This window comes from Eutrigla gurnardus, assembly GCF_963514095.1.
Source record: "Eutrigla gurnardus genome assembly, chromosome: 8".
NCBI classification, from domain to species: Eukaryota; Metazoa; Chordata; class Actinopteri; order Perciformes; family Triglidae; genus Eutrigla; species Eutrigla gurnardus.
The window spans coordinates 28,775,887-28,794,367 of record NC_139922.1 but is presented as its reverse complement, the minus strand read 5'-3'; the positions used below and the strand labels follow the sequence as shown (position 1 = coordinate 28,794,367).

Here is an 18,481-nt window from a genome sequence, read left to right as displayed (position 1 = left end):
CACACACACACACACACACACACACACACACACACACACACACACACACACACACACACACAATGGAGACTGGGAGCTCATGAATGCCTTTTTTTCCTGATTGAATACATGTTCATCTCTCATCTAATTCACAAGAAGGACTCTCCATTTTGCATATTCGGCACTTGATGAAGGAAACAGACACTTGGTCCCAACGACGACGGACCAATCAGCCTCCGAGCATGTCTACAACTACACTTTACGTGACTCGCATAATAGTAACAGCTGCTGCACTGATTATTTCTCCTGGTTTTAAATGTTATCTTCTGTCTGCCCCCCCTTACAGGAGACACAAGTTCAAGTCGCAATTAACCCGCAGATATGATCATTAATAATCTTGACGCGTGAGGCGAGTGGCCCCCCGGACCCGGCTAATCCCTGGGAGAGGGAGCCTAAAACACTACCAACCCCTTCAGAATGGTATAGGAGAGTAAAAAAACATCATCAAAGGACAATCAAAGTTGACTTTATTCCACAGATGCTGCACATAACACACAACATTTCCCATGAGCACCTGCAGGAACGTGTCTGTCGTCACCGAATACCACCATAGAAGTAAATTGGGCCATTTCAACAACTTTACTCGTCATCTACTAGAAGTCAGTGGTGGAAGAGAAATGGATCTGCCTCGTGCCTTTAGGACATTTGAGCCCCCTTCCCTTCCCTCTGGACTCCGGAGAGATGTCCTCATGTCACACAGTCACCAAATGCTCTCAGCCGGCGAGATAATGTCTTCTGACACACACTGATTCGGGGGGAGGTAATTGCACCCCACACCGTTGTAATTTCTCATTCATGCATGTTTCAACGGTGACTTATGCCGCCACTAATTTGCCCCGAGCCCAGCTAGACTAGCGACCCCGCCTCGAAATAATGTCGCCCTAATGGGCACTTTTTCTTCTTCTCCTCCTCCGTTTCGCACTAATATTGAATTAGAGTTCAATGTTTATTATTTGTTCTCCGAAGCGAGAGTGAAGTCACCCCCCCCCTTTGCATCACTTCTTTCCACAATAGCGTATAGCTTCTAATATTTTTTTTTAAATTGAAACTGATGCCAGTGGCGGTGACATCACCGTGTACTCGGAGGGGGGGGGCGTTAACGTTATCTGTCCATTGTGGTGATGCATTGTCCCGATCTTCTGCTTGTGTTTAAACAGGTGTGTAGAGCCTCTGAGTGTGTGTTGTAACCTTTGTTAGTGTGTGTGTGCTCGTCTGAATTGTTATATTTTACAACTCAGTCCAGAGATCTTTAACAGGGGGGGGGGTCAAGGATCCCTAGGGGGTCTGCAGGGTTACTGCAGGGGGTCCCTGAAATTATTTAATCCCAAACTTATTTTTTTTTTAAAAACACATTTAACATGAATACAACCTATATTGAGCATCTACCTGTTGGTTTGATATTATGTTGAGAAATTCTGATCAAATAGAATTAAAATGTGAATCTGTCAACAATTACTATTTTAATGTCTAAGAATTATACATCCATCATTACAAAGTACTGTTATGGCACTATAGGCTGCACATGTATTATTGGCCGGTTTAATAAGGAACACAATTTATATGATATGTAATAGGGGGTCCCTCCACCGGGTCTCTGTCAGCCTTGGGGGGTCCCTCCACCGGGTCTCTGTCAGCCTTGGGGGGTCCTTGGCCTGAAGACCTCTGCCTCAGTCCATTAGCTGTTCATTGCTCGAGCACTCGGGAAGGAATCATGCATGAATTCCCTGCAACACACACACACATACAGAGTGTGTCAGATGATTATTACCAATCTTCTAATAATAGTGTTTTGGCAATAATGCGGTTGGTGAGCTATAAATGTCGTAGCTTCTCAAAAGTTGTGTACTCACGCTTCCCCCCAGGTCTGAGATGAAATACAGAGAGGAAGTCTTTAAAGCAAACCAGCAAAGCCTGGCTCGCTGTGCTCTGCGGGGGGTGGGGGGGGCTAAACTAGGAGCTAAATGTAATGTGTGGAGAGCGACGCCCCACCTGTGTCTTGTAAAGACTTTCCGAGCTGCAGTTAAATGACAAGTCTGCCACACAACAGCTTCTGCATTGAACATTTAACCCATTTATAAATGTGCCGTCATATAAATAACAGGGTTAAGAGGAAGTCAAAACCGTTGAATGTCATAAACTACTCTCAAGTAGGCTATTATCGACAGGGTTTGACTTTGATGTTGAATTTAAACGAGAAATAAAAACCTATTTAAGTTGTGAATTAAAAAAAAAAAGCATAAAACGTGGGCCCCGTGGAAACACTGGCAAAGATTACACCTCCGTTGTCCGGGATCCTGAATGCGTAGAGAGAGTGAGAGCTGCAAAATACAAAAAACCCACTCAGCTGTGTCCACCTAATGCCTCCACCATGGAAATGGCGAGGGGGAATTTACAGCGTGTAGTAAAGACTGTGAAAGGAGGTGACACTTAAAGCTGCAGCTCTGTTGAAGAGCTCTCGACTCCAGCTGGTCTAAAAAGGGAAAACGTGTATTACTTCTCAAGGGAAATGTTGATATTTAGAGTCTAGAGGTCTTCAAAGTTTTCAGGCCAAGGACCCCCCTCGGCTTATAGGAACTTGGTGGAGGGACCAGGGGTGCCTTAATAGCACTTGAGGCCCCTGGGCTATGGAGATTTTTGAGCCCCCCCAGAGTCCACTGTAGAGCGATGTGTTCAATGATTTGGTATTACCTCCAGAGTCCACCAATACGGACATTTATCATCCTTATTATTCATTATAATTATTAAGAGGCCCCTGATTGGTCGAGGCCCCTGGCTGGCTACGCTATGCCCACGCATAAAGGCGCCTCTGGGAGGGACCCCCTAATACATATCGTATAATGTTCCTTATTAAAGTGGGCCAATAATAATGTGTAGTGCAGCCTATAGTGCCATGTATAACAGTACTTTGTAATGATGTATGGATACAATGCTAAGCCAATAAAATAATAATTGTTGACAGATTCATATTTTAATTCTATTTTGGCATTAACATCATAATCTCAACACAATATTCAACAAACAGGAAGATTTATATTTGCTTAATATAGGTTGTATTCTGTTAAGGTGTATGTATTGTGTAAAATTGTAAAATCCCCCAAAAATTTGGGAACAAAAGATCTCTGGTCCAGTCCATGGTTGTACCACGGATATCAGCTAGTCCCATAACCTCCTCGTCATTTCCTAAAATTGCTCCCAGAGGGTAAAACCCTGATTCCACCGGAGAGTAGCACCTTTTTATTACGGCTAACACACACTACAGTATGGTGACCTTTAAGTGGTGTACTTCCAATCTGAAGGGGCGACTCCTGCTAAAGCCTATTACACTTCTGGTGAAAAGCTGTTCTGCCAAGTGAGAACGTTGCCATTGAGTAAGACCTCCTGCACCCTCTAGCACAGTGGCCTAGAAGAGCTTCCCGACTTCACACCAGGAAGGATGTGACTACTGATGCATGCCAGATGAGGAAGACAACGAGGATGGAAGGTTTTCTTTTAAAGCAGCTGCAGCCATTTGTGACAGAGGGGGAAATATTTTATGGGTAACGATGCTGAATGCTTTTGGAGGAGAAAGAGGTTTCGATGGTTTTAAGGTGTGGTGCACAATGCAGAAACATTGTCCCATATATATATATATATATATATATATATATAAACATAAACTTTCAGTAGCTTTTTTGTTTTTGTTTGATACATTATTTAACTTGGTCAGATGACACAAAACACAAAATGTATAGTCTGAACACATATCTTCTGTTGCTTGAGTTCACACAGCTGTATTTGCAGGTTGATTTTTTATTTTTTTTATTTGTATTTTATTTTTTATTGCAAGACATCGACAGGAAAACACCAGTGAAAACAACACGATATGTACTGTTAAGTTATTTCAAGTCTAGACAGAAAAAAATGAATACAAATACAAATAAAAAACAACAACAAAAGTTTCTGTAAAGGTTATGCCCATTTAACTTTCCACACAACACAGTCACAAACTCAGAACATTTGAATAAAATGTCTCCAACCAGTTCCCCCTCTCTTTTTCTTTATTTAATCGGATAGAGTTAATGGTTGCTGAGCTCTAAAGCCAGCCAGATTTGGACCGAGTTGCTGCATTACAAGAACTTTTCCCCCTTTAAATGAGCTCAGTCTTGTGCTGCGCTTTGTGTTGTCTAGACTCGGGTCTCCATGCCAAAGTGCTGGAGACACAGAGCGTGACATTCAGGTATTGTTTTCCATGTTCTCAGACATGACTTCATTCACTCCTAGTGTGGATTGTACATGTGCGTTGCCCATGGAGAAGGGGCACAAAGATGAAAATAAATGTATGAATATATGAAGTGAAAGCCCACAGCCATCACATCACCAGATACTGTGAATATACAACACTGTATTGTGTAGATTGCTGCAGTTGCATTTGTGTGGTTGAGCCTTTCCTTTTTGGAGCACGGCACCAGTCGGTGATGTGCTTTCACTGCTAATGTGCTCTGACTCAAACAATATGTCACCTTTGGCACAGCGCAGTTTTATGTAAAACAAAACAAAAAAAACCTTCAAAAAACAGTGTATTTGCTAATCAAGCTGTGCCTCTCACTGTGTGTATAAAAAACCAAGCCAGAGAAGTCCAGACCGGGATGAGCGAAAAGGCATCAGAGCGGGGCTAAACGGATAGATCGGAAACAATGAAGTGTAATTAGCATTTCTGTGAACAATTCGAGTTGTATGACCGATTTCAACGCCAGAACAATGATCTCACACACAAACAAACAAAAAATGTTCTTTTTTTTAAAAGATGTTTGGCTCTTGATTTTACACAGGATGACACGGTTCAACCTGTTTCCACTTTTTAAGCCGTTTCAACAACAGTTGTTTTGTTAAATGTGGAATTGTTTAAAAGACACTGATATTGTTTCCCATTTCTACCCATATCACACACACACACACACACACACACACACACACACATATATATATATATACCTAATAAACCTCTCCCTGACTTTTTGCTGTCATCCACGCCTGGAGAGGATCACATACAAGTATAGCTGTCAGTGACACCTGGGGGTGAAAAGTTGCACACTGCATGTTCTTGACAGAACGCTGATGAGCCAAACTGAGGGTGGGTTCAAAAAAAGTTAAAATAAATGCACGTCTATGATGGTCTGCTTCGTCTGCTTATTTAGATGAATTAGTATTAAATACTATTGTTTCATTAGTATTATTAATGAAACAATACAAACTCAATCAGTCAACTTCATAATGCCCCTGCACTTTATATTCATTCACCAAGCAGAGCAGCCCGTTCTCTGTGCAGCCGTGCCCGATGCTAATGTTTGATTTGCTTCCTAATGGCTTTCATTTATCTTACGTTGTCTGGAGTCGACGAGACAGCTATAAATCTATCGGCCGGGATTCATTGATCAGTCAAACAATTAAGGTTATCACTTGAGCAAGAATACACAAAGTTATATGATCAGTTGTAAGAAATGAATTAACCAAAAAAACTCTGTGGTCATTTTCTCCAGCGAAATTTGATGACGGTGTTGTATTTGATTACTTTATGGTGGTTTAATGAATACATGACAGGGGACAAAATATTAGAAATACCTCTCAATATACAACAATAAGGATCTTAAAATCTACATTAAAGATGAATCTCTTTGTTACAGAAGCAATACTGCACATTAAGGGTTTTTGGGTTGGATTATAACTGTACAAGGGTACGGACCGGCATTGCTTCAACAGGGCAGAACGTGACATTTAAAGTTGCTGATCTGGGTGGGGTCTATCTCGTCTGGCCTGAGAATGCTCCCAGGTAAGCAGAAAAGATAATGGGCGGATAAATGTCTGATCTTGGTGTGCCAACATGCTGCTCTACAGTACCTGGAGATAAAAAACACTTTTACACTGCATGTGCAGCCCGCAAAACCGTTATCATCAAATAAACAAAAGGTTTTTTTAGATAATGAAAAAGATCTCAGGATTGATCAATAATGAAGGAACTCATTTAATTGATTTGTGTGACTAATCACAAAACAAATTTGCAATCAATTAAATTAACACAAACCAAATAAACTTTCTCCTAAGGGTCTGGGGTCCACTTTTACCAGGCTATCTAATCCAGGATTACAGTGCAATAGACCCTTTTCACAGCTGATATTAGGTCTGCCCAGAACCCCTAGAGGTTTTTAAGTCCTTATTGAAGACTCACCTTTTTCCCCTGGGTTTTAATTCTGCCTTAGAAAGACACCCATTTACTGTATTTCTGTATGTGTTCTTTCTTCTATTATTGTACTGTTTATTATTTAATTTATTGTCCTGTACAGCATTTTGGTTGACCGTTGGTCGTTTTAAACACGCTTTATAAATAAAGTTTGAGTTGAAAATTTTTTTTTTTTAAATCACAATAATGATTAAATCCATTAACTGTCCTAGCAAGCCATGTCAGCGAGCCAGCATGCACAACACCATCATTAATCCTATTAATCCGAATTTCTATTATATTATTAATTCAATTCAGTGCAATTGCAAAATGTTTGTTTAGATTTGATGTGTTCATGCTTAACTTGGCATATAAAGCTGATTCTGATTCAATTCACTTGTCTAAAACAAACAAACAAACAAACGCTGTCACTTTAAGAAAGCGCGTCATCGTCCCGGTCGCCCACCCTCCGCCTGTGACGTATCCCCCTCTCCCGGCATGCACACTGGGAAGTCCAATTATTGCTAATGGCGGGTATTTGTATATGTCAGTTGTTTTAAGTTACTGTTTGCTAGCTGTTCACGGCGATATTAAAACCGAACTATCGCCGTTTGTTTGAAAAGTATCTCCGCGGATAAACGAAGCGAAGCGGCGGGACCGGGAAGAAGCGCCGGTGGAGACGTTAGTAACAGTTAGCTTAAACTGTTATCATCATGTGCTGCCTGTCAACTACTGACACAAACCGAAACCGAGCCGGAAGCCAGCAGCGTGTCTGATTTTTTTTTTTTTAATTATTAATTATTAGCTATGTTAGCTCACTTAAACGTCCGTCTAGTAGCTAACTTAACGGGACGGAGGAGGAAGTTTAGCTAGTACGTAAAAAACGCAGCGTCCATTCATTCATTCATTCATTCGACCGTTAGGATTCCGCTGTCCGGTGAATCACTACACAGGCGATATGATTTCTTATGCGAACTTATTACCATCGTTATTATTATTATTAATAACAACCGTTATTCACGTCGACGGCTCGTCGAAGCTGAATATCCCCAAAGTGTTGCTGCCGCTCGCCAGAAGTACGAGGATTAACTTCACGTTGGAGACGACTGAAGGCTGCTACCGGTGGTGAGTCAAACTGACCTGAAGTCTGCCTTTCTAAAAACTCGAGGGCAGCTGAGGGCTCGGATACCGGGGTGTCATCTTACACCGGGGAGTGCGGGGGCATGTGAGGCCACATGGCTGGATTCAGTGTGTGTGTGTGTGAGACCCTCAAACAGCTAGTACAGTTAATATTCACCTTTTAAATTATAATTTCATATTTATTCCTGCACCCGTTGCACTATTCTCATACTGTTTACAATGTTATTGTCCTGTGCTTGTGTGTATATACTTATATTTATATCTGTACATAGTAGTCAAATGTCTTTGTAGTAGTATGTCTATTTCTGTGTTTGTATATTGAGAGCGACAAAAAGCTAGAGTTAAATTCCTTATGTGTGTTTACACTTAGTTCACACTAATATAGCTGATAAATCAAGGTGGATTTTCTTCCTTGACTTTTCACGTGTTGACTTTTTCAATCCACATACGTTTACTGTTAACTCTCCACACAAAGCATAAAGATGTTATTCCACCTCAGATCTCATTTGATAACAATCTAACCCCCTTACCGATTTGGATGTAATTTCCTGTATTCTGATGCATCTTAACATGTGGTTTGATACTTGTATCCGGCTGTAGCATGAGAGAAAAAGTAATATGGGTACATTTTGTAAAGAGGTATCACATTATTTGAACATATTAAAAAAGCTAAGCGTACAGAAATGGATTCCATGACTAATTCAGAGGATTGCAATTTCTGTTCAAATGAATTTCTGTTGTCAAATCGATGAGTTAAGTGGAGTCAAAGTACATTCTCCAGACTACATCCCCATCGTGGATTATTCCTTATATATTATATTCTTTCCCATTCATAATAAAGAGTCCCAAAAATGGGAGCTGAGCTTCTATTTAGAGCTCATTTTCTTAAGTGACAGAAATCAACATCCTGGTAATTAACTCAAACATGTTGAGGACCTGTCACATGTTTATCTGTTACAAACTGAAATGAATCCCACAGACGTGAATCCCACAGTAAAAGGGGTCCAAACTAACATTGGACGTGTCCCACCCTCATACAATGGGTCCGACGCCCATAATGGTGACTGATGAAGATTTTTTTTCCCCTCCATCGCCTCCACCAGGTCTTCCACCAGACCAGAGGTGGCGAGCATCCAGGCGCTGGAGGAAGAGCGTGGCAAAGGCTGCTCCCGAAAAGCCGTCCTGCAGGCTCTCTCCTCCCAGCCCTCCAGACTAACCAGCATCATTCTGGCCGAAGACGTTGGTAAATACACGAGAAGCTAACTCACAACTTAGGGAATGGATTTGTGTAGTCCAGGTTGTGTTTTTCTGCTGAATTCCTTTTGAACATGTAAGTGAATCCGTGGAGACTCAGATACAGGGATATAGAAGTTTGCTTTGCTGATGTTGACATTTTGTTTCTTAGAAGTGGACAGAAAGTTTACAGACATGCAAATTAGGGTCATCACTAAACTCTATATCAATACCCAGAGGTTTTTTGTAGGGTTAAGATGTGAAACACTCCCATGAATTTGTTGCACAAACGTCACATGACGTGACGGATATAAAATGCTACTTCTGGCTTGTTTTTTTTTTGTAAATCCGTCTCTGTGCTTCACTCAGTTCATTTACTCTCTGGGAAGAATTAATGTTTTGCAATGTGGTGAGTATAAGAAGTTGAAAAGCACATCTGGAGGAACATCATATTTCTACAGGCTGCTTGAACGGTCACTACCACAAATTGTTGTGGTTTATAACTTTGCCAGGTGCTTATATGTCAGATTTTTGGCAACACAATAGCGTCCCAACTGTGCCAGAGGCAGTCGCAAACCTTTACAGGTGTGTTGTGTAAATTAGTTTGTATTTGGGTGTGGTCCAAACTATATCCTTCCTGGTTTTACAAGAAAACATAATTACGGAGTTTTCTATGCTAGTAGAAGTACTGCAAGTAAAGGCATGGAACACGGCGCAGTGTGTATGGTATAACATATGATTATACTTTATGATATGCGTCTCTGCTATATTCCCTTTTTTTAGAGTAGCAAGTACGATGATTATTCTGTTGCACAACACTTTTTTTCTCTCGATTCCTCCTGCTATTGTGTAATGTCATATGTCATCTGTTGCCCGTGGCCCTGTTGGCCACTCACGGATGACTGGCAGTTGGGAAAATCAGGAAAAGTCAAGACGCATACAAACTCAAATCTTTTTAAACGTTAAAACAAAAACCAAGTAAGACCACAACCGCTGACTCTGAATGTGGCCTAACTCACTCTGTCTGTTTTAGGTTTAACCAAAACATAATCTGATATAATCTATCTTCCATGTAACAGCCCACTTGGCTGACCGGAAAAAACACAAGATTTGATTTGTTTAATAACTGTAGAGCGTTGTGCCCAAAGTGGAGGGCGCTTCAAACAGGGTTGGTACGGGTGCTGGAAATCCTTGAAAATGCTTGAATTATAGTGTGGTGTTTTCTAGGTTTGAAATTGGATTTAGACTAAAGGTCTTGAAATGTGTGTTGTATGTGATGACATCTATGATAGAACAGAGGAAAGAAGATCTCCATATTTGAGGGACTGAAAACAGCATTTTCTGACATTTCTTTATGAAAAATGCCTTTTGATGATGAACAGATGATGAAAATAGTTGGTGATTATATTTCTGTGGATCTGTTAGTGGAATTAGTTTTCCTTTCATTTGTGGTCCTTCTGTAAAAAGCTGTCTCCAAACATCATGTTGGTTGTTTAGAGGACAATAACATCTCATTTAATGTGATGAACAAGTGACATCATAAGTAGACTGAATACTGACCATTGGATTGATACAAATATGGAGTTTACCACAGCTGGAAGGTGCTGGAAAAGCATGGAAATGCACCTTGAAATGCTTGAAAAGTGCTTGAATTTGAATTTGGAGAAGGTGGAGGAACCCTGTTCAAAGCCATCATTCTCCTTTCACCATTTCCATGCACACATGTGTAGTTTTAATCAGGAGGAAACAAGAATCATGGCTTTCCTTTAAAGTCACTGATCCTCCAAAAACACCAATCCTTTAAATTTCTGAGCTTCGCCTTGTTTGGGGAAAGTGTTTATGATGCTTTGTCCCCCCTCATCCATCTGCAGTTACAGGACAGGTCCTGCGTTGCGACGCCATCGTCGACATCATCAGTGAGATCCAGGTGGTGTCGACCACCAGAGAGCTGCATCTCGAGGACTCGCCGCTGGCGCTCAAAATTCATGCACTGGACTCTGAAGGTAACGTTTGCCGACTCATCACCAGGATGAAGCCATTCTCGTTATGAGCTGCTGGTGTTATTTGACGCCAATTTCCCCTATTGTAACATGCCCACACAGTGTTTATTTGGCGCTCTAAAGATTTCTCGCCGCGATGACTGAGATGACTCGAGGCTGCGTATTTCCCCCTCAGGCTGAAACTGTGTTTGTTCAGTCCGACTGGTTCCAGTTAAGGCTGACACACTTGGTTTAACGAGCTGTAGCTACAGCCCCATTCTCTCCTCGATCAGGCCGTTTAGTTTTTGTTTGCTTTGGCCCTTTTAAGCACATTTTAGATTCCTCAGATGGGAGCAGATTACAAAAGGGACGGCAAGTATCCTGTCATTAAATGCATATTAGGTTTAGTTGCAGCTAATTCGACTCTAGAGGCTTTCAGACAGTTGTGCTCAGGATCCATTGTGCGTTCAAGTGTAGTGACCTCAGAGTCTTAACACAAGTAGAAAGGCAAATATCCTCCGCTCCTCACCAAATCTCACATACCCAGGTGTTTAGATTTGAAGTTGTCTTTTAAATCAAGGCAGAAGACTATTTTTGCCCCTGCCTTTTTATTAAAACATTTGATCACACTTGTATGATAACTACTTAATTCCTATTATATATTATATCAAACCTGTCTTATTCTATTCCAGCTTGTTTTTTATATTTTCTATCCTCCTTGGCTCTTAAATTACTGTTTTAATCCTATTTAAATGTCCATGAATAATGTGTTTCATTTGCACCTTGTCTTTGGGGTTTTGATGTTTTAAGCGTTTTAAATTTACGTAACTTGCCCTGAAGTTGTAAGTCAAAAGAAATAACAGTTCCCCCTTTTTTAATGTTGCAGGAAACACTTTCAGCACCCTTGCCGGTCTAGTGTTTGACTGGACCTTAGTGAAAGACGTAGATGTGAATGGATTCTCTGACTCTCACAATGCTTTACGGTAGGTTTCCCTGCATTCAAACTCCACTGAGCTTTCTATTTTTTAATCTGATAGCAAACCCAAAACAAAAATTTTTTTTTTGGCTCCTCTTTCTCTGACATTAAGTCTCAAGTGTGTTTCTTTTCTCCCCTGAAGGGTACTTAAATTCTCCGAGTCCACCTACACACCTCCTGCATACATATCTGAAATGGAGCGTGTTGGGAAACAGGGAGATATTATTCTGGTATCGGGACAGAAAACAGGACACGCTAAACTGAAGGCGAAAATACAGGAGTCGTTGTATAAGGTAAGCAAGTTTTAGACCGGCTCAGACGAGTAGAATAAGCTTGTGTTCTTATGTCTGAGATGCAAAATATTGCTTGTAATGAGTCCTTCCCACCTCATATATATGATGTCATAGCAGTGGTGACAGTTAAGCTGTATTTCTGTCTTGTCAAAGAGTTAAGCATACATTTTTTTGTCATCGTGCTCACCTCTTACCTGAGTAATTTTCCAGGTAAGAGGTTATATATAAAATATTGAAAGAAATGAGCAAGAGCTACTTTCTTGTAACTGTATATGTTTGATTTATATATATTTTTGTTATTTAATCACTGCAACCAGACCTGGTTTGTTAAGGCGGGAAGCTAGTGTTGTGTTTATATGTTGCCATGGTTACCGTGTGCTACAGGATGTGGGTGCCGCTGAGGTACGGCTGCTGATTTTAGAGAACATCCTGCTGAGTCCCGCGCACGACGTCTACTTGCTGGCGGGAACTTCCATCCGATACCGAGTCCTCAAGATAAGACAGGGCACCATCACAGGTCTGACTTGTGGTTTAGTGAACAGTAAAGTCCGTTATTTTACTGTCACTTTGCCGTTTCTCCAGCTAATGTGCGGTTTATGTCCGTCCAGAGCTCGTGATGCCTTGCGATCAGTATGAGCTGCACCTCCAGGACGGTGTGATCGGCTCTAATGGAAACCCGGACGTTGCTGTGGCCGGTCTGGACCCAAGCACCTCCACGGCTACAGCCATTCAACTGGGACACATGAACGTGGTGCTGGATCATAAGAGTATCCTTCCATCGAGTCGTATTAGCGATTTATTCACCTTAATCTTGGCCCTGAACTGAATACTTTGATTTTTAGGGGCGACGTCACCAGCTGTATCATCCTTTTTACTTGCCCCCAAAAAATGTGTAGTATTTTCATGAAAAGCTGATATTTAGTTTTAATCATTTTTCAGGAGAGAAAGTAACAATTTAGATTCCCAGTATGTGATGAGTTTATTTCAGTAAAGCCCAATTTGGACGTTTAAATTGACGTTTATTGAGCTGAAACCAAGATGTACAAATTCAGCAATAGTTAGCCTGATGGGAATTTGTGATCTTGTTATTAATGTGTGAGCAGTGGAGTGATACTATGATGAGTAGGTGTCATTGTCCCATGTTAGCGTTCCTTAGTAGAATCTAAGGCCTCCGAATGCAGGGAGTGTCTCGCCTCCCCAACAGCACCCTGTACGTGGTGGAACCCGGCTACCTAGGTCTGTTTCTTACTCTTACTATTAAAATAAACCAAGACGTATTTCATAGTATCATTTTTTTTTTAATATGTATCTAACCTCTGCTTTTCACTGTAATTTGTTTAGGTTTTAAAATCCATCCAGGAGACAGCTGGGTTCTGGAAACCGGCCGAGAATATAATATCCTCATCGAAGTCTTCGATAAATCAGGCAACAAAATCTACCTGTCTGATGTAAGTGTGCTTCAGTTTAAAAAAAAAAAGATTTAATTGTGTGTCTGGTATGACGTTTGTATTTCTATAGAATATGATTATGTGAAAGTCAGATGAGAATTCTTCTAAAATGTGGCCTCACCTAACTATTTAATTTAATCACCAATAAATTAAAGGCAGCAGAACACAACCTCTGTCACAGTTCTAAAAGCTTAACTCTTTTTCTTGCTCTTTTTTATTAGTTGCATTAAATAATCCACTAATTTGATTAGGATTTTCCTACTTCCTGTATAATGGTAAATAAAAAAAAAGAGAGATTTTATCATCTTCAATCAGAGGCGGTGAGGAACACGTAAGAGACATTAGGAAAAGAGATTTGGAGCCTTTGAACCTTTCTTTAAAGGGCTATTAAAAAGAAAATGAGTCTCTGTGCAGACACATACAAAGGTCGTTGATTTTTATGTTTGCAGAATGTCCGCATCGCCACTGCTTTCCCCGCCGAGTACTTGGACCTCCTGGAGTCCTCTCTGAATGGATCGTACCATCGTGTCAAAGCTCTGAAAGAAGGCCTGACTCTCATCGACGCGACGCTAAAAGCTGTCGTGGATGAAGTGAGTTCACCTGCAAACTTTGTCCTCTTTTATTTCCAGCCGGAGCATCGCTATCAGCATTCACCTTCTGGCCCCTTTTTTTTTTCCTCCACTCATTTCCTGTTGCCTCTTGTTCTCTTTCAGACTGGAACGGTCCATTCACTCGCCAACCCGGTCCACAATGAACAGGATGTAGAAATCTACAACCCCATAGTGCTACGTCCAAGCATTCTGACATTTCCATGGCAGCCCAAGGTTGGAGCTTATCAATACACAATAAAGGTAATTATTCCCTTTTCACAATGAACAACTTGGTGCCTGAATGGCTTTTAATCTGCTGTCGGGCAGAAATATTGAGCATATGACATCTTTTTTTTTGTAGTGTAATTAACTATTATTCATACTTTTGCGATAAAGCTCTCCAATGAATGTGTCATTCGTGTGCATGTGATGACTTTCTATTCTCCCCGGGTGCTTGTGGCAGGCGACAGGAGGGAGTGGCAATTTCAGCTGGTCCTCCTCCAACACGGCTGTCGCCACGGTGACGGTGAAGGGAGTCATGACGACAGTCAGCGACATTGGCGTCAGCGTCGTTTACGCTCACGATCTACGCAACCCCCTGCACTTTGGCGAGATGAAGGCAAGTCATCAGTGTTATAATTCACGATGTCAAAATTACTCAACATATCGCATTTTCTTTGAGTGAAGCGTTCGTGTCAAAGTAATATATTATATTCTCACTCCTCGTTTACACAAGCCACTAATCAACATTTTAAGATTACACTTTTTTTATTTGTTCCTTTCATGAAAATGCACACAATATAAAGTTGACACACAAGTCCACATCATATATGTCAAATTAATGCATTTCATGATTGGAAAGGAGCAGAAAGAAGAATATAATTATTCTTTTTTTGTCTGCCCCTTACTTGAACCAAAAATCTGCCATTTCCATTAACCTACACCATCACCTACACCCTTAATCCTAACAACAACAAACCAAATAACCTGCAAAATATACATTTTCAAGTTCAAAACACTTTCACCTAACAGAAACACACATTTGTATTGAAACAAAGACAGTAAAACAAATGTGATTACTACAAAAATATGTCCACGTTTTACAGATATGCCCATTTTCTGCTTATTCCATGCAGTTTTGGAAAAATGTGTTATATTATGTGTTGTGTTATGTTAAATATGTTTTTTCCTCACAAAGTAGCTCCTACTGAATTATTTAGAAATTAGTCTTCACTTCACTTTTGCAGATTTTGCACAAAATGTTGCTAAAAAACTTGCTTGTTTTGGTTTTAATATAAATATACACAAAAACAAATATTTTATATTATATATATATATATATATAATATATTAACTTTTTGGTACTAAATGTGTGTTAAAAAAAGGTCTGCAGCGCTGAACATTATATTTCACCTCTTGGAGATGATTGCTCCGCCCCCTTCCATCGTTAATCTCTATTTAAGGATGTGATTTGTCATATTTAATGTCAGTATTTTATATATTCGAGTTATTAAAGCGAATTGAAAAATCACAACAGATAATAAATTATTTCTGGAGTACATTATTATAGAAAAACATTAAAATTGTGATGTGCAATTACCCGACTTAATTGTGCGACCCATAAAAGTACACTGCAGCCTAAAAGCTTTAATCTCACTGTTTTACTATCGTTCCCATCCGTCAATTTAACGCTCTTTTCTAACCCCGTGGTCCTGCAGGTGTACGTCGTCGAGCCCGTTGCCATGGACTTCGCTCCTTGCCCGGTGGAGGCCAGGGTGGGTCTGGTCCTGGATCTGCCCCTCAGGATTTTCGGGCTCCTGGAGGAGGTGGGAAACGAGCGGGTCATGTTGAGCGACTGCTCCCAGTTCGACCTGCAGGTCGAGGAGGAGAACCACGGCGTCTTCCAGCTGCTGGACGGTGAGTCCGATCGCACATTCACTCCACGTTGGCCTCGTTCATTGATCGCCCTGTTTGGAGTTAATCAGCAGGAGTTATGACTGATCACAACTCTTGGCCCAGTGGACCAGAGGCAGGCAGGAAAGTGTGTTCATGTGTTGTGGGCTTATATGAGCATTTTAATTATATTACTGAACTTATTTGACTAAAAGTGTGCGTTCTATTTATTGTATTCATTTTAAATGTTCCCTTTGTATTCATTATGTTGTTGCAGTAATAATTTAAATTATTACTGTATTTTTTTTTTTACAATCTGTATAATTTCCCATGAAAGCATGAAAGTGCTGGTCCTTTTGTAATCAATTCACACTTCCGATGCAGTTTAACATTATGGAAGGAAGAATTATGGAAATAATTAATAGAAATATGTATTTTTTTGACAAATCCCTCATCCAATGCTTTTGGATTGAGTGCACAACATTTATCACTTTCAAAGTTCTTCTGTCAACAAGATTTACAGATTTTCATTTTGGGATCTTGTATTATTAATCTGAAGAGTGGGAAGGAGAAAAATAAAAAGTCCTCTTTGTGCCCCGGTGTGGTTTTAAGATGGGAGGATAAATCGGCCCTGCCGGCTGAACAACCGGAGGTTATCTGTACATTGTCATGATAATAATGTGTTCACTCTGCACTCCTTGGCCTCTTGATCCAGGGAGGCTGGCTCCGGGCCAGGAGCACTGCAGCGGGGTGAGAGCCAAGGCCGTCGCCCCCGGTTACACCATACTTACTGTGAGCTACACCCACGGCAACGTCCACCTCAGTGTCAAGATCACCATCGCTGCCTATCTTCCTCTCAGAGTGAGTGCAAAGGGTTTTTTGTTCATTTTTACCCTCGTAATGGACCTCCAGAGTTAATTTCCTTTTTGGGTTGTTTTAGTTGTTTCATTTAAAAAGAATGTTTCATATATTTTCTGTGATGCATCCGCAGGGTGTCATTTTCCTTAAACTTTACCTGAAGTATTTGTTGTGATTTGCTTTTGTTCTTTCCATTCAACTCAATGCACCAATTAGCTATTAAGGGAACATAATCACTCATCCACACACACACACACACACACACACACACACACACACACACACACACACACACACACACACACACACACACAGACACACACACACACACACACACACACACACACACACACACACACACACACACACACACACACACACAGAGTATCTCCTTACAATCAAGGCAGATATGCGATGATCATTTTAATTTTCTGCACCTCGGCCACAGAACTGCACAAGAATAAAAAACGTCTTCGCTGTTGTTTTTGTGTACTGATCAGGTGACCAAATCTTCCTCTATCATGAAGCATTTCATTACTCCCGAACCACCAACAGCTGTGGTTTTCTTGCATAATAGCATTCTTAAGAATATTGCAGACATTTTTTGTGGTGTTACTTCACTTGTTTTGCCCTGGCAGCTAAAGATTGACCCAATTTAGATTCTTTTCTGTGAAATAATGAGGATTTCAGCTCAACATTTTTCCGGCTAAGTTCCTTTTAACACTAGAATGCCCAAGCTGCTTAACATAAATACCTGCTTTCATTGTTTTGTTTTCTTTAAATTGAGATATCCTATTTCCAGCATCATTTTATTTATTTATTTCCAGGCGATTGACCCTGTATCTGTTGCCGTGGTGACCCTGGGGTCATCCAAAGACATACTGTTTGAGGGCGGGCCACGGCCTTGGGTCTTAGAGCCCTCAAAGTTCTTCTGCAACTTGAGCGCCGAGGACGAGGCCAGAGTGAGCCTGACTCTGACCAGCCCCCCGTCTCACAACTACAACCAGCACTGGGTCAGAGCCTCCTGCAGGGCCCTGGGGGAGCAGGTGAGACCTACTGCTGCCAATATCTGCGTTTGTTCAGAACATCATGGTAAATCCTGTTATCCTGGCGTGTGCTAGTTAGCGAGTAAGAGCCTAATAAGCAGGTAAACGCTCGGCCAATCCCCATAAAGTGTCAAGAGACTGCAGCGTTTGCACACAGAAATGGAAAGGGAAAGAGAAAACTGCCTAAGTGGGGTTTTAAAAAGCAATTTTCTTCTGAGCCTCATTGTTGAATATTAGCTTGTTCCTCCTCGTACCTTCAGAATAAATACACCGCTTGAAATCCTGGCTTCATAATCTCCTTATCGTCAATCATATTGCCCCTCTGTATAGTCAAGATGTTTTATTTTTAGTCATATACCGAGTTAAACATAGTTCACACTGAGCAACGACATCCTTATTTTGCAATTTCCTGTCACACAGTGACCTCAAATGGAAAATACGATAGAAAAAAAAGTATTCAGTCTGTGCAGTTTAGCAGCAACTTTTCCATAGACTCAGAAGACATGGATATAGTGCAAATATGAAGATATAGATATAAATATTAAGGCAAAGCAACTCAAAGTGCTTCACATCATACATGTCATACAATTAAGTGAAAAAATACAAGAATTGAAAATAAAATAAAGGCAAAATTAAAATGCATTACAGAAAGACAAGGAGAATAAAAACATATTTGTAATACAATGGACAATAAATAAAACAAAACAGGATATAGTAAAGGATATAATGCAGTGAACGTTGTGCATGGTGCAAATGTGCAGTGTACCTGTGATGACTCCCAGTATGTATAGAA

General features: G+C 40.7%; 1 protein-coding gene across 2 annotated transcripts in view; it reads left to right on the top strand.

Annotated features, from left to right (window-relative positions):
• Window positions 1–6,739: 6,739 nt before the first annotated feature.
• The window catches only part of nup210 (nucleoporin 210), a 30,755-nt gene continuing 19,013 nt past the window's right edge, over window positions 6,740–18,481 (top strand). For both annotated transcript variants that reach the window (XM_084015441.1, XM_084015440.1), the window contains exons 1-15: window positions 6,740–7,357; window positions 8,476–8,615; window positions 10,477–10,608; window positions 11,471–11,567; window positions 11,703–11,853; window positions 12,238–12,370; window positions 12,462–12,620; window positions 13,021–13,089; window positions 13,195–13,301; window positions 13,751–13,891; window positions 14,015–14,152; window positions 14,355–14,510; window positions 15,610–15,808; window positions 16,500–16,645; window positions 17,470–17,688. In XM_084015441.1, coding sequence (XP_083871567.1) covers window positions 7,191–7,357; window positions 8,476–8,615; window positions 10,477–10,608; window positions 11,471–11,567; window positions 11,703–11,853; window positions 12,238–12,370; window positions 12,462–12,620; window positions 13,021–13,089; window positions 13,195–13,301; window positions 13,751–13,891; window positions 14,015–14,152; window positions 14,355–14,510; window positions 15,610–15,808; window positions 16,500–16,645; window positions 17,470–17,688 — 2,154 coding nt within the window. In that variant the 5' untranslated portion in view covers window positions 6,740–7,190. The remainder of the gene's footprint in view (window positions 7,358–8,475; window positions 8,616–10,476; window positions 10,609–11,470; window positions 11,568–11,702; window positions 11,854–12,237; window positions 12,371–12,461; window positions 12,621–13,020; window positions 13,090–13,194; window positions 13,302–13,750; window positions 13,892–14,014; window positions 14,153–14,354; window positions 14,511–15,609; window positions 15,809–16,499; window positions 16,646–17,469; window positions 17,689–18,481) is intronic.